Consider the following 17,040-nt stretch of genomic DNA (forward strand, 5'->3'; position numbering starts at 1 on the left):
TTTGGTCCAAATAACCTGTCCTTAGTCTATGTCCCAATAGTTATGACTCACCCTGTATAGGAACTTTTCAAAATATTTCAGATTACTTTGTAAACGCTATATTTAATACTGTACAGCATATAAAAGAATAGACTTACCAATGCTAACTTCGGGTATCCAGAGCGCGCACGAGACGTGAGCCCACTTTTGACCAGTCCTTAAAGATTTCATAGCCCCTCCTCTATTTGGACACAACACACACTCCGGCTTCTTTCCGAGATTACAAGTACAACACAACCACTGCCCTTCTGGTATCCTTGTAATACCATAGCAGGCTTGATGAACGCAAATATTGCAACTATCACAAAAAACCATCTCGTTACCCTCTTCCGAATCGGGAGAACGGCACACGTCGCAGATGACGTTCTCATCGTATTCAATACCTGAAACGTCGAAATATTAATAATTCGAAATAAAAACCCACTGGACTACGACAACAGTTGTGCAAATAACTCTATAAACTTACCCAACCCCTCTTCATTCTTGAGTATAGATTGAATTTTATCCCAGCAGCAAAGCTCCAACCTTTCGATTACCCTTTCCAGTTGTTGCTCGTAAATAGGACCCAAACCGGCGGAAGCTCGTTCAGCGTTTAGAATTTTGAGCCAGGCGACGTCACACTCGTCCAGATCGTAAGAACAGGCGTCTTCCGATTTAGCGGGAGCATCTGATAGTTTGTGTTCTTCTACATTAAAATGTTCGTCTTTTGTGATGCGCATGTATTTTGTTTTAGGCCTGGAACAATTAAATGTATTGTTAAAATGGTCGGTTTGAGAAATGTTCATAAAAATGTGTGTATAATTTTATTGCTCTTTTAAAAACATTGGTAGCTTTAATAAGTACACTTAACCTTTGTAAACCCGAGCAGAGTGTAGTTGAACCCTATATATTATTATATGTAGACTGTAAAATCCAGATCTCTCAAACACTCAAACATAACTTGGAGAGGTGTTAGTTTCGGGGCAAATGTAGTAGACTAAACAATATGCTGCATAACCTGCGAAAATGGTTTAACTTAACCACTACCGGACTTTTCAGGGCAGCAGTCAACAAAGTCAGAATAGCCATGTTAGTGTCCACCATCCGTAACGGTTAGGCACCATAAGAAGAAGTAAGAATATGCTAGAGAGTGATTGGTTGACTAAACTAAAAAGGTGTACCAAGCACTACCAATATTATAGAAAAGAAGAAGTTGAAACATGAAATTGAAATAAAAATGAACATCAAAGTTAAAAACACAGTTTGCAGACTGAAATGTTATACCACTGGTTCAGTCAAACTTGCAGTCAATGGGAAAACTATAAAATTGAAACTGTCAAAGCATTACTCAAGACCAACTGACCAACAGTGATTGAAATATTAATTAAACTAGATATCTTCATTCGTTTTACATATTCCCATCCGTCAACAAACGCACGTGAAAGCCAAAGCCAAACAGGGTCGTACTGAGGTATATTATATGATTTTTTAAAATATTTACTTTTGAAACTATTAGTGTAAGAATTTGTTGAAATTTAATCACTGCGAGCAAAATTTAATGTTCCATTGAAGGAAAATGTGCTAAAATAAAATATTCATTAACTGGGAGATACATAACAAAGTAAACATTTTGAATAAAAAAGTAACACGCTACAACTTGAATTTAAACAGAATGGCAAGTTTGGATCTGTAACATGAGAATCCGTCTAACTTAAGGCAATAAATTATATTTAATAGCCTCTTGACGAATAAGAGGGCGAATATCAACACGTGCTCATGTTTACAGATGGGAATTTGCTAAATGAATAAACTCTCAATTTTCCACCATAAAAGAAGCTTTGGAATATTTTTTACACAAGATATTATGAATGAGATTTATTTATTCCACGAAAGTACAAATGTCACTTGCTATGTGGGTCAAATTAGAAAAAAATATATAATACAAACACTAATATAATTACTTTCAACACAGATTGTTTAATTTTCGTTTGAAGGCGTTGATGTTCATTGCCTTCACTATGTCCGGGATAAGGTTTTAGTACTTTATTCCTTCTACCATAATGCTTCGTTGTCCTGCAGTTGTGTTCATTGCTGTAGCTCTAAGGTGGAATCTATTTCTTACGTTATAGTTGTGAACTTGATGAATGGCAGTTGTTTCCATATTAGAGTGAAATTTCTCCATTTGACACTGGTATAGGAACGTAATTAGCAAGAAAAGGATAACAGAAGCTCAACTCTACGGCAACCAATCCCCTGTAGAAAGAGTGACGCACTACAACTACCTTGGCACCATAATAAATGAAGAATGGACCAACAACCAGGATATTAGAGCACACCTCGGGAAAGCTAGATCCACCTTCAATCGGATGGGGACCTTCGTCAAGAGTCACAACCTTTCTGTTGATACGAAAGTAAGAATGCTGTGATGCTACGTCTTCTCTGTCCTTTTTTATGGTGTTAAATCGTGGACCTTGAACGAAGATATGTGCAGAAAACTGGAAGCATTTGAGATGTGGCTATATCGGAGAATGCTTAAGATCCCGTGGACTGATCGAGTCACAAATGAGGAGGTCCTTAGAAGAATGAATAAGAACCGAGAGGTACTGACCACCATCAAATCTCGAAAGTTACAATTCTTCGGACATATTATGCGAAATGAATCCAGATAAAGCCATTCTGCAAGGAAAAATATTTGGAAAACGAGGTCCAGGAAGAAGAACATTTTGGTTAAAGAACCTCAGAATCTGGTTCAATACAACATCTGTGCAGCTTTTCTGCGCTGCTGCAGATAAGATAAAGATTGCCATGATGATCGCCAACATTCGTAACGGATAGGCACATCAAGAAGAAGAATAGGAACGTACATACTTGGTATATTTATATTATTGATTGAATATCCATAATCTTATTGGGTAGATATAATTCTTTTGTTGGGAAGAGTCTTGGTAGTCTCTTCCAAGATTTTTTTATAGCTGTATTTTGAAGCACACAAAGAGCATGAAGATGGTTATGTGTGAGTTTTCCCCAAATTAGAGTTAAATAGGTGACATGGCTATGTATTAAACTTTAATATATATTTTCCTATATTTAATTTCTATATAATTTGCTGCTCTTCCAAAAACCCCTATTGCAGGTGAGATTTTTTTTGTTTAAATATTGTATGTGATACTCCCAAGTAAGTTTATGGTCAATGTACAGTCCCAAATATTTAATACATTCCACTTTTTGTAAATGCCTTGATTCAAGTATTATCGTTAATTGTTGCCACTCTTCTCTCCTTGTTATCACTATATAACTTGATTTATCTGCATTAAGGGTAAGTTTATAATGATCTAACCATCCCTTCACCATCTGTAAGTCAAACTCAACATCATTTTTTGCCTCGTTGGAGTTTTTGCTAAAGTATGCAATGCAGGTATCATAGGCATACATTTGTTATGTACCTCTTTTATTGGAGACGAATAGAAAAGCTGAATCAGACTAAGCAAAAAATGCGAAGACATTTTCTCCTTTCGTGCAAGAAGAACTGAAAGCATTTATTGGTTTGCTTTTTATCTTTGGAGCTAGGCACGCTGTTAAAGAGTCAATATGTGTATTGTGGGGCCAAGATCCAACTTTATCTCGTCCTGTAGTATCATCTACCATCTCTCGCAACAGATTCCAACAGATTATGTGCTTTCTAAGATTAGACAATTTTGAAACAAGAGAAGAAAGAAAACCTGATACATTTGCCGCAATCAGAGATGTCTTTGATGCAAGAAATCATTAAATCCTTCTGAATATTCGTGCGTGGATTAGCAGTTAGTCCTATGTCGAGGCAAGGCTCCTTTTTTGGTTTACGTGAAGAGTAAGCCGGATAGTACTTAAAGATTTGGGGCTTGACTGATTGTAGTTCGTTATATAAATTGTGTCGATGAGTCGATACCAATTTATTATCACCGGTCATCAAGAATTTTAGTGAAAAAGAGCATAAAGTGTTTCAAAATTGTATTACATAAATATAAAAATATAATACAATGTAATTTTTTATCCTAGACCTACAAGGATTGATGTGCACTGTAAATAAAACCATCGAGTCTAAAAATTTTGTATATATAAAGTACATTCATTTAGCAAATTCCCATCAGTAAATATGAGCACGTGTTGATATTCGCAGTCTCATTCGTCAAGAGGCTATTAAATATAATTTATTACCTTAAGCCAGACAGATTCTCATGTTACAGATCCAAACTTGCCAGCATTTTAAATTCAAATTGTATCGTGTTGATTTTTAAGTTAATATATTGTGTTATATTTATGTTATTAGTTATTGTTATTTTTACAGTTTAGTTTAATTGTGATATAATGATTAAATTTCAAGAAATTCTTACAATAACAGTCTCAAAAGGGTCTACGAGATAAGAATGGGGGTCCACGTGAAAGGATCATTAGAATTCATTAAATGGCATTTTTTGCCATCGGGCAGATTATGGGTAGGATATCTTACACGACAGGTATTTATAATTTTAGCCAATATTGTCATTCGCGCAAACATCCTACCAAATATTCACTTGTTTATAATAACAGTCGATTATCATTAATCATGCTTTAATTTCACTTATAAATATTTTATATTTACGTTTAAAACGTGGCGAGCAGACACGAATGATTTATGCCGTAAGCAGAAAAATGTATAGATTAAATTCAAAATATCCATATTTTTCCTTAATATTAAGTTACCTTTAAACCCTACCCGAGGTACTGGAGTACCCCAAGCAAAATTAATATTTTATTATTATTCTTGTAATTTTAAAATGCTAAAATGCTATTAGGCTCGGCAGGCTAAAATATCCAAGGTAAACGTGGTCCTGGTGAAAGAAGAACATCATGACTGCAAAATCTAAGAGAATGGTGCCGAAAATCGACTACATTATTATTTAGAGCTGCTGTCACTAAGTCGCGATAGCGAATATGGTGGCCTATTAACTGTACATCAAGAAATTTACTACCAATGCCTTTGTCATTGAATATATCACCAAGTACAGAGAAACCTATCTAAAACTTATCAAAACAGCTAAAAATGCGTACTATCAATCGTCTGGGAAGTTCTATTGAACTTGAAAAGAAACGGTCCATAATAAACGAACTTCAAAATAAAATTAACACAGCTCAAACATTTTCCCTTCTTAACCCTGAAAATCTAAACGAATTTTATTCGCTAATGTGAGTAAACATAAACTATTTTGCCACAACAAGATTTATTTAGTTAGAGCAAATGATACTGACTCTAGCCACCAAAGCATGGTATGTGGAGTACCACAAGGTTCAGTATTCGATCCCCTGCTTTTTTTTACTTACATTAAAAACCTGGTCCAGCTCTAAGACAGTAGCATTATCCTATAAAGGAGCTCTTCAACTCTCGCTTCTTAATAACAGCCAGATCAGTATCGTTTGTTTCAGATTCTGTAAAATTGCTTCGTATTTTTATAGACAGCAACCTTAAATGGTCCCTTCATAGAGATTGGTTAAGTAAGAAACTAGCCTCAGCCTGCTATGCAATAAGATCTTTCGAAGGAAATCAATTTAGCATCTTATAAAATAACCTATTTTTCTTTGTCCGAGTCTCATCTTCGGTATGGTCTTCCTTTTTGAGGTTCTACAGCTGCCCAATCTGATGTTATTTTTAAATTACAAAAAAGAGCAATATAGTATCTGTTTAGCCTCAGAAGAACAACACATTGCAGAAGCTACTTTAAAAATAACGGAATTTTAACGTTTCCCTCTTTATATATTTTAGAAACTGTTTGCTTAATTCGTAAACACCTACATATTGTTCCAACAAAACCTAATCATGACTACTCCACCAGAAATTAAACCTTTTATGTATATTTGCCGATCCCGGCCACTGAGTTAGTAAAGAAATCTATATTATATTGGCCCAAAAACTGTACAACCATCTACCTTTACAACTTAAATCTCCAACTTCTTTCCTTAAGTTCCGTAAATTGACAAAAGCCTATCTATCTGAAAGACCACATTGTTCAGTAAAAGAGTTTCTTAACGAATAACTAAGAAATTACAGTACTTTTATGTACAGATAAGTGAAGTATTTTTATCTATATTTGTATCTAATTTTCAGTGGCAATAAAGCATATTTCTATATTTCTAATATAATAAACTGCAGAAGTTACAGAGGCGCAACAATAAACTCAAATCATTGTCTAGTGATCTCAACATTGAGGGCTAGAATTTCAAACACCAGTAAAGAAAATAAAATGGAAATAATCAAACTACTTGATGATAAGGGCAAACATTCTCTTCTAAGCCTCTTTAATAAAATATACGAAACAGGACATATACCAACAGACTGGCTACTGTCAACATTTGTAATGATACCGAAAAAAATAAAGGCCAAACAGTGTGGCGATCATCGCACTATTAGTCTGATGAGTCATGTATTGAAAATTTTCCTAAGAATACTGCACTCGAGAATTTACAACAAAATAGAAGTATGTACAACTAAGTGAAACACAATTTGGTTTCAGAAACAACCTCGGAACCAGAGAAGCACTCTTCAGTTTGCAGGTCATGGTTCAAAGATGTAGGGATATAGAACAATCAGTATATGTGTTTTATCGACTTCGAAAAGGCCTTTAACCGAGTAAACCATGACAAACTTATAGGTGTCTTGCAACAAGTGGGAATTGATGACCGAGACCTCCGTATTATCAAACATTTGTATTGGCATCAATGTGCAAACATACGAGCTGGACACAACATGACGGAAGCAGTGGAAATACGACGTGGAGTGAGGCAAGGATGTATTTTATAGCCTCTACTTTTTAATATCTACTCCGAATTTATTGTCAAAGAAGCCTTAGTTGGAAGATACAGGCATTAAAATCAACGGAATTAATGTCAACAATCTCAGAGATGCAGACGACACGGTACTTATTGCCTCCAATGAAGAACACCTGCAACGACTTATAAACAGGGTAACCGAAGCATGTGACGAATATGGTTTAAAACTTAATACTTCTAAGACAAAACTTATGGTTGTCAGCAAAACGGAGTTACAACCAACGAACATCAGAGCGTATGGAATAGAGTTAAGAGTCCACAATATTACCTACTTGGTAATGCAACAAAAGAAAACAATGAAGCCTAGAGAAAGATGCTTACCCGACGAACTAGAACAACTATAGAGAAGATAAGAAAAGAGGATACACAAAAGAAAAAAACGAAACTACCTAAATAAGGAACTTAAAGATATAGAAAACCTCAACAAAGAGAAAGAATTCAGAGCATTCTATAAGAAGGTCAACATCAACAGAAAATAATTCAAGGCAACCACAGGACAATGCAGAAGTCAGAATGGCGACCTATTAACAACAAAGAAAGATGTATTGAATAGATGGGTGGAATACTTTAACCAGGCACTTAATATAGAGGAAGAAGAAAACCTGGAAGACGAAAGAGATGAGGTAAGGGGAACAAACGAGAAGAAAGAGAAACCACCAACGATTCTTGAAGTTAAAGATGCATTTAAAAAACTTGCCAGAAACAAATCACCCAGAATAGATAATCTCCCAGCTGAACTATATAAAGAAGGTGGCCATGATACCATAATGGCATTACAGCAACTTATAAAAGAAACAAGAACACAGAAATCCCTCCCCAATGTTTGGAATATTGGAATACTTTCCACCATACACAAAAAAAGAAGATATCTTTGAATGTTCTATCCACAGAGGAATTACGCTTCTAAATGCAGCGTATAAAATATTTTCCACAGTACTGAAATGTGCAACCCTGAAACAAATTTTGGAAAAAACACTGGAATAAGGCATTGTTACTCATCACATATTTATAGACTACAAAGCAGCCTACGACTCTGTGAATAGAAGAGAAATGTTCAAAGCAATGGTAAAGCTAGGAATACCAAAAACAGTTGGTAAATTTAACAAAATCTTGAAAAAGTTTAATGTAGAGTACGAATTTAGAGGGAACTGTCTGAATCTTTTTTAACAAATAATGGGCTGCCCAAGGGAGACCCTCTCTCCTGTATACTAAACTGGCTCTTGAAAAAGTAATATGTATGTCACAAATCACAACCACTGGTTCAATATATAATAAATCAGTGGAAAACCTGGCCCATGCTGATGCTATCAATATTGTTTGGACAACGAAAAACGCTGTACGAGAGGCGTATGTAGCATTAAAAGAAGCAGCTACAAAAATGAGTTTAATAATAAACACTAACAAAAGGAAGCATATGAAAATAAGCACACAACCTGGGAGCGCTCCTTAACACTGACAATAATACTACCGCAGATATAAACCGCAGAATTTGCACGGCCAACAGGTGCTATTTTGGGCTCAATCTCCTCCTTAAATCCGCAATTATATCGAGAAATAAAAAAATAAAACTACAAAAAAAAAACAATAATACGCCCAACACGAAATACGAAAACATGTTAGGATGTTTCGAAAGAAAAGTACTAAGGAGAATCTATGGAGCAGTGAATGACAATGGAGTGTGGAGAAGACGATACAACTTTGAACTTTATAGAATATACCAGGAACCTGATATCGTAAAACATAATATTTAGATAGGATTTGGACGTTTTTCACATTTGGCCCCAATGAAGATAGCCTCAAATGGGTTTGGCAGAATGAAATATTGGCGTTTGGCAGTGTTGAAATTTACATTACAAATGAAACATGCGCAATCAAAAGCAATAATATATTTAAAAACTATACTTAACAATTACCAAAAGAAAAAAAAGAAAAAGTAAATAGTTTTAAAATAGTTTTTAAAAGTAAATAGTAAAATGTCAGTATAAATAATAAAGTTAAAAAAACGTCTGTTGCAATCTGCCAACTGATGGTTTAAGGGTTCTGACTCTATTGCCAAATCTATCCGCTAACCTATCAAAGGCCAATTGCCAAAAAAATTTTCTAGTAATTAATTACATTTAATATAAAACTTGATTATTATATTATTGATTATGATATTTCGATTGAACTTTTTAGGCGCGCTGCTAACAAAGTCGCAGTGGCCATGATGATTTCCAATCTCCGCTAGGAGTGGCACGAGAAGAAGAAGAAGAATATAAAACGAAACAAATATTAATTCATTAATGTTTTATGTAAGGTATAAAATTGCAAAATCCATCAAAGAATATAATAAAAATGTACATTTTAAAAGCTTTATCTCTTTGTATTTGAAGCATATAACATATACATTATAAGGACATGGCAACACTGCCAACGCAATATTTCGTTCCAACTTAATTGACAGCTAATTTGAGGCTATCTTTACTGGGACCAAATGTGAAAAACAGAATAACGTCCAATAGGACGTCTGAGGTGGATAGGAGTGATAGGACATGTAATGCGGATGGAACAAAATGATCCAGCTAGAAAAACGCTCCTTGATACACCCATTAATCAGAGCAGAAGAGGAAGACCCAGAACAAAGTTCCTTGATAACATCGATGAAGACATGAGAATATAGGAATACGTGCTTGGCGAAGAAAGGCGATGAATAAGGACGACTGGAGAGAAATTATTGAGGAGGCTAGGACCTAAGCAGGATTGTAAAGGAAGAATGATGATGATAAGCATATTTCTATTATATTCTAGCCAACATAATATCCAACGATCGATAACAATCATGGGACTAGAAGAAGAAGAAGAAGAGCCATCAAACTATCTCCCACAATATATTTCAAAATTCCAGGTATAGAGGTTCAACAAAGCAATTTTACTTACATTGTCGGGCACGCAGTGCATTGAATTCAACGCCTATTCTTGAGCGTCTCACTAACAACTAACAACTAAACAAAAAATCACAAACAGATGCGGTATGCGTATGCGGTATGTGCGATATAATACTATACGCTATACTTATACGTACATACAACGATACAACTGTCAACTGTACTACCGGTACCGATAGCGCGCCTACCGCCCTGCCTGAGAGTTAACCTTTCAAGAGTGTCTGTGTCTATATTCGTTCTCGTTGCCCATACACTCATCACTCATTTATCATAAACTACTACTTTATTTTTTATAACAATAATACGATAATACACTGAAAACTTCAAGAGCCAAAAGAAAAAGCACTTCACATTGGTGTATACAAACTTAACTGTGATGACTGCCCAAAAACTTACATCAAACTGAATCAGAATCAATCGCTTTATTATTTCTTTGAATTGTTTGCAGCGAAAATTTTATTGATGAAATGTTATACAAACGTAAACAAAATCATGGTATTCCCAGCTAAAAGTATCGACAAGACGACAAGTATTGCATACTTATCAACATTCTAATCAATTTGATTACTTTATGACTCACAATTACGAGGATAATGTATGGTTTTGAACAATATAATCGTCTATCATTAAAAAAGAGATTAAGATATTAATATTGTTCTAAAACTGTTTAGATTTTCAAATATGTTAGATATAATATATACCGTTCCCAATTTTCATGTTTTTGTCTTCTTTTTTTTTTATAAAGACATGACTGTTTGTTTTTCAATGTGCTTCCAGTACGTTGTTTCATCGTTTTCATGCTCTTTCCACTTGGGAACCGTCTCTCTTGCCGTCTTTACTACGTGTTCCCAACCCTGGAGAAAAGGGATTTTGACAGGGCCGTAAAATTATAGTAAATTGAAAAAATATTAACCCTTCACTGCATCATGTTTAAAAACAATATATTAAAAATAAACATGTATTTTAATAGCAAATAAAAATGAATCAGTTTGTGCATGACGTTGATCACCAACAATGCAGTATTAATCAGCGTAAGTAGACTAAACAATCATAGATGGTGTTGGTTACCTACCAGTATTGTGTCTTCGTCTTCGTAGTTAGGTATTTCTAGTGTAGACGATTAGACACTGACACGTGCTTCAGATTGGTTTTGTTAGTTTTATCAAAGTAATTTGAGTAAATATATTTTACATGTTATTAATAAGGTAAGAAGTAAAATGTATGATTTCTTGCGGTATGCAGTACTGCGCATATTTTTCTCATAATGATGTTTTTTGTTGTTGTTTCTCCCTCTCAATGTTTATTTCTTCGTTTGTCGTCACTTCTGGTATTGGTGGTTCATTATCATTACCTTTAGCAAATAGGGATCGAAAGGAGTCAGGTTTTCTTCTGAATGTGTCTCTCTCCCTTTATCCTCTGACCATTCTACATATTTCTCTTTGTGTTCCATAGAAGTCAGAAGTCGTATTCCATCTGTTTTGTGAAACTCTTCCAGTGCTCCTTTTTTATATATTTTTTATTAATTATTTGATTAATTTCGGATTCGTTTATAATAGTTGTATGCCTGTTGTGTTCTGTATTGTAAAAAGGTTTTCTTCACTTATCTCTCCAAGTACTTCTGTTGCTACTTTAACTATGTTATTTCTGAGTTATTCCAGCTTTCCCCGATGTTATCATTTTCTAATATTCCCACTTCATCTATCCGACGCCTTCTAGCATTCCCTCCACATATGCAAACCACGTTTCCACTGCTTCTCTATTGATACTTATACATTGTTTCTTCTTCCGTAGTCGACCTGTTTCTTTATGTTTTTGTGTTAGCCTCCAGACATACAGTAAATGTATGCTTTCGGTATCCAAGCTGTTCAAGTTGTATTGCATAATTGAATTCTTTTTAATTTTCTTCTGTTTTCATCATTTATTTCTTGGTCCTTGTCCGCGAAAGCTATACAGTCCATTCGCCGGATCTTTGCACAAGTATGAAATTATTCACGAATTATTTTATATATTACATTTCTTTCCTACACACAGAAACGAAATCGATGGACTTAGCCGTATGTCCAGACACAGACACAACAGCATACATGGAACAAAGACAGCCATAGGACGATGGCCAGTGATTGATTTACCGACTGGCAATTGTAAGTTTTGTTTTGTATTGTGTTTTAATTCAGCGTTTGTAATGTGTTATAGTGACCATGAGCGCCGGCAGCGGGCACTCCCCCGTGCGGAAAGAAAGTATATAGCTATATGTATAGTTCTGCATTTTATATCGGTTAACAGTATGTGTAAATACTGAAAATAATCCTGGCGGAGCCCATGATAGTGACGAATAATATAATATTTATTCTAACCTCTAAATTGACATTTATTTATTTAAATATGGCTAAAATCTAGTCAACGGAGTGATATGAAATATGAGTTTGCCTGGTAAACCATAAAATTCTTAAGCACAACATATTGTGTTAAATGTGTTGGAGTATTTCTTCTTCTTCTTCTTTTGGCATCATAACTCTGGATGGGTCTTTGCCTGTCTGGCTATGTCCTTCCATTCAGATCTCTCTTGTGCCCTCTTGTGTTGGAGTATTTAGAATTAGAAAAAATGAATGCAGGGCCTTTGGAGCCATTTTCATCTGTTCAACAGGTAACATTGAACTGGTTTCTGGTTCCTTTTTGAAAAAGTTTTGAAGAAAGGGATGCACTCGTTCCTGTTTGATGTGAGTGATTTCCAGCAGTTTTTTTTTATTTTAGCCCTCTACTGCATTTGTTTTTGTTGACACACAAATCCGACTACAATATTTCTGTAAATTTATCCAGTGTCCTTTCCGTGTTTTTCTGAATAATTTGTGGGTTTAGGTTCTTTTTCTCTTGTACTTCTTTATAAACTTCTGTGACAGAACACGGAACATACTAGAACATGTTAAATTTTATAACTATTACATTTGTTTCATTATCTAATGATTAACTATAATGCAGATATCAGATTTTAATAAATATACGATTGTTTCTTGAAAATATTGGTGTCTGATTTGGCTACCGCACGATCGTGACGTTTGGGCTAAAAAAAATATTTATTGTAAAATACATACATGCATGGCAAAACAGGCTATCTTCTCAATACTAATATGAGAGAATTAAAGATTTTCGTCGGTGCCCATTTGATAATGGGATGTAATTGATAGAGACATAGCTGAAGAAGGTGACACCAATATCCTCTGGAAGGTATAGCTGATTATAACCAAGTGACGAGGGCTTGTGATAAATTGTTAAGAGTTCCATCATATTATTCCATCGATCAACAGATAATACCTTTCTGCGGAACATGCCCAAAAAGCTTAAGCCAGGTAGTCAAAAATAAACCGCGTCCACAGGGGTTCAAAATTTTTGTAGCAACAACCAGTGACAGCATTGGGATAGATTTTGAAGTCTACCAAGGACTGAGAACACCTTTTCCTTATAAATCGCTTGGAGTAGGAGCTGCTGTCATACTGCATCTATCCAAATCAATTCCTCTGGGAAGTTGTATCTATTTCGATAGATATTTTACTTAAATTTCGTTGTTGGAACGCTTGTCGGAATTGGGAATGCATGGATCTGGAACGTTAATGTTTAACAGATTGGCTGAACGAAAACATATACCTTTTAAAAAGACCGCCAGATGAATCGGGGTGAATCACAATAGTTTCTCTCTAATGATATGGTCATCATTAAATGGATGGACAACAAACCAGTATTGCTGGCATCCAACTGCACGTCAGCTGACGAAACAGTTAAAGTGAAACGATGGGATAAAAAACAGAAACAATACATTGATATTACTATACCAAAACTTATTAACAACTATAACCAACATATGGGAAGCGTAGATGTGCTTGATCAATGTATGGAATACTACCGAACATACCTAAAAACAAAGAAGTGGACTCTGAAGGTAATACATACTTCATTTTATAGATTTATCAGTCGTGAATGCTTGGCTATAAAGTAGAGTAAAGAAAAAGCTATAGAGTTCGGCATGCCAGCGTATATTTGCTTCATTGATCTGACGAAGGCGTTTGAGAGGGTTCGCCTGGGAGACATTCTAAATATATTAATAGAAAATAAAACGCCGACCAACATAACAAAGATAGTCCATAACATAAAAATAACAACAATGTAACCAAAGTTAGAGCAGGAGACCAATTCACTGAAAATATTCTAACACCGGGAGGAATTAGACAAGGCGACAGTTTAAGCCCCTTCTTGTTTAACCTACTCATGGGCAAAATTATAAACAAAGTAACATCTCTCAATCTCGGATACAGAATGGGCAACAAAAGAATTGGTATGGTGTGTTATGCAGATGATGCAGCAATTATTGCCGAATCAGAAGATGATCTTCAGAGACAGCTCTTTCAGTTCTTTCAAATAAGCCGCCAACTAAATATGATCATTTCTACCAACAAAACTAAATGTATGACAATAGCAAAAGATCCGCTCAGATGTAAGTTAGTGGTTGAGAACAACCCCATAGAACAGGTGATGCAATTCAGATATCTGGGCATAGATATATCAAGCAGACACGACCCAGTAAAGGACCTAAGGAGTCAGATCAACAAAGCATCCACATTGTCGGGATGTCTGCGGGAGATAGTCTGGTCAAATCCGTATATGCGCACAGATAGTAAAATTAGAGTCTACAAGACTTGCATACGACCGATCATGACATATGGCATAGAAGTGCACGAAGATACCAACAAAATGAAACTGATCCTAAGGGTTGCCGAGATGAAAACTCTAAGAACAATAGTGGGCAAAACAAGAAGAGACAGGGTGAGAAATACAAACGTTAGAGAGCAGTGCAAGATTCAAGATATTGTAAGATGGGGAAGGCAGCGTAAAAGGATGTGGTACAGTCATGTAAGACGAATGGATGAGAATAGACTCCCAAAAATTGCCCTAGAAAACAACCCACCCGGTTCAAGACCTCCCGGAAGACCACCTAAAAGATGGAGGGATAGTTGGCAATCTACCTCCCAGGAAATTAACCAGAGGCAGCTTCAGAATTAAACAGATCGAAAAATCTCCAAGAAGTAGAAAAAGAAGAAGAAGAAGAATGCTTTGCGTCTTTATAAAACCCAAGTGATTGCTTCTCATATCCCCAAAAAGAAAATTAAAGATTTACTTGAATTTCGACTTGAAATAGCTGAATGTCTGATAGGAACACCAGCAAAAAAAACGTGTTTTAACGGATGAAACTAACCTACAGATTGAGAATGTACATCCAGATCTAAATTCTAAAAGATACAGACCATGTCTTCAACTATGAGAAACAAGACGATACGATGGATATGAACATTTTCCGCTGTTTGACCAAATTGTTAGTCCCAGATCATCCAGGCTTGAAAACTGTGGCAGCAGAACTAAAAGAAGATGTGAAAAGTGCGATGTATATCTGTGTTTATCGCGAGTGAAATCATGTTTCAAAGACTATCATAAGAACTAGCATTTAAAATGTTTACTTAATGCGAAAATAATAAATAAATAAGTAATAACGTTAATACCAGCTTTAATAATTGAGTTTTGTTGAAATTAACTACTGCTTCGTGCACCAACGCACGATCGTGCGTTCATGTTCTATTAGCCCAGAGCGCATGAACGTGGCATAGCTGTATTTGTGGAGGGGATGACGTGATATTTTTTTTTATGTTCTCTAGTGTTTAAATAAAAATATAACAAGAAAAAATTATAATTATCACAAAATAAAATCCTGGGTCTGAAAGGGCTATGGAAGATATTTAAAAAATTCTGAGTGTAGTATTTGAAAACAAAGTAGAAAATATGCTCTAACTTACAGTTTAAAGTCTGTGTTTTGTGGTCTAAAGGTAGACGAAAGGCTTGGCTTGATGCTGACCAATGGTTCTGGTAGACTGTCTGGATTGACTGGCACTTGCACACCTCTCTCCCATTCCTGCTTCCACTGGTCTATTATCACCCAATATTCATCAGAGGCCAATGGTTCTGAATCTGGTAGTTTCATAGCACTATAACAAAATATACAATTATAATGAATTTATCAATTCATAAGGAAGAATTTTTATTCAACTATCACACAAGATTTTTACTTACACATAACCTTTGTTGCTTAATAATAATTAAGAAGCTACCCAGACTGACAAGAATATAATCTGTTATCCATGTACTAACCTTATCAGATCTTTACGGAACAGTTCTGCTGGTGCCTCTGTGGTGGTTCTGTTGTAAATACTTTTCAGCTCATTAGATCGCGGTGCCTGCCAGGCGGCACCAGCCGCTCCACCAGCACCAACGGCATTACCGCCTGCTCCAACCGCGGCAGCTGCTGAGGTTGCTGCCAAGGCGGTCGCTTCTTCTTCCTCCGCCGCCGTGCGCTGAAAAAAAAGTTTTATCAGAAACGCCGTAACAGCTTATAAATTATTGGTTAATTGAACACAATGTATATTTTGAAAAGCTACTTAACAATCTGATCTCAACGATATATATCAAGTGGTCTACTATGAAGAATACAGGGTGGAATTTTGAAATAATAAAGTGTGCAAACCACTTATGGAATAAAATTGTTTGTATCATTATTTTAGAAAATTATGAAAAACTTTTCACAAAGACTAAAACGGGCCATAAAATTTCTTAAATGCATGAAAATTGGGGGTTGTATGGCAGTTTCAGGGTTAGTATGTGTTTAATTTATCGAGAATACTGTAAATGCTCCGAAATATAAACAAATACCTCAAAAATAGCCTACTACCAAGTATTGTGAAATTAATTGCTGGCAGGAATTATATTTTTCAGCAGGACAAAGCGGCCTGTCATACGGCCAGAACCACAAACAACTGGTTTGTTTCTTACAGTCCTGACCTAAATGTCATTGAAACAATATAGCATAAAATGAAACAGACACTAACGAATAACCCACAACAAACATTACACAAACTTAAAGCCAAAATAGAGCAGATTTGCAATGAATTTATCTCTGAATAGTGCAGATCCTTAGTCAAGTAAATGTCCAATCGAATTTGAGCAGCCATAAAGTCTAACAGTGATGCTATTCATTATATTCATTCTATGTTCCAATATTTAGTTGTCAACAAAAAAACATTCTTTATTATTAATTAGTTCTGTTAGAGTAAGTATATTTTACTTTTCCTTGAAAGGAAAGTTCTAAAACCTTGTAATTTGGTACATAACTTCTTCCTCATGGTATAAGGAACAACTCTATTGAATTCAGGATTGAACATGTCTC

General features: G+C 35.3%; 1 protein-coding gene across 4 annotated transcripts in view; it reads right to left on the minus strand.

The window, feature by feature from the left end:
* rno (PHD finger protein rhinoceros) overlaps nucleotides 1-17,040 on the minus strand; it is a 63,554-nt gene that overhangs the window by 39,946 nt on the left and 6,568 nt on the right. For all 4 annotated transcript variants that reach the window (XM_072545110.1, XM_072545107.1, XM_072545108.1 and 1 more), the window contains 4 exons: nucleotides 15,969-16,171; nucleotides 15,617-15,805; nucleotides 506-774; nucleotides 138-422 (listed from right to left, as the gene is read on the minus strand). In XM_072545110.1, coding sequence (XP_072401211.1) covers nucleotides 138-422; nucleotides 506-774; nucleotides 15,617-15,805; nucleotides 15,969-16,171 — 946 coding nt within the window. The remainder of the gene's footprint in view (nucleotides 1-137; nucleotides 423-505; nucleotides 775-15,616; nucleotides 15,806-15,968; nucleotides 16,172-17,040) is intronic.

Source organism: Diabrotica undecimpunctata, chromosome 9 (assembly GCF_040954645.1).
Source record: "Diabrotica undecimpunctata isolate CICGRU chromosome 9, icDiaUnde3, whole genome shotgun sequence".
NCBI lineage: Eukaryota > Metazoa > Arthropoda > Insecta > Coleoptera > Chrysomelidae > Diabrotica > Diabrotica undecimpunctata.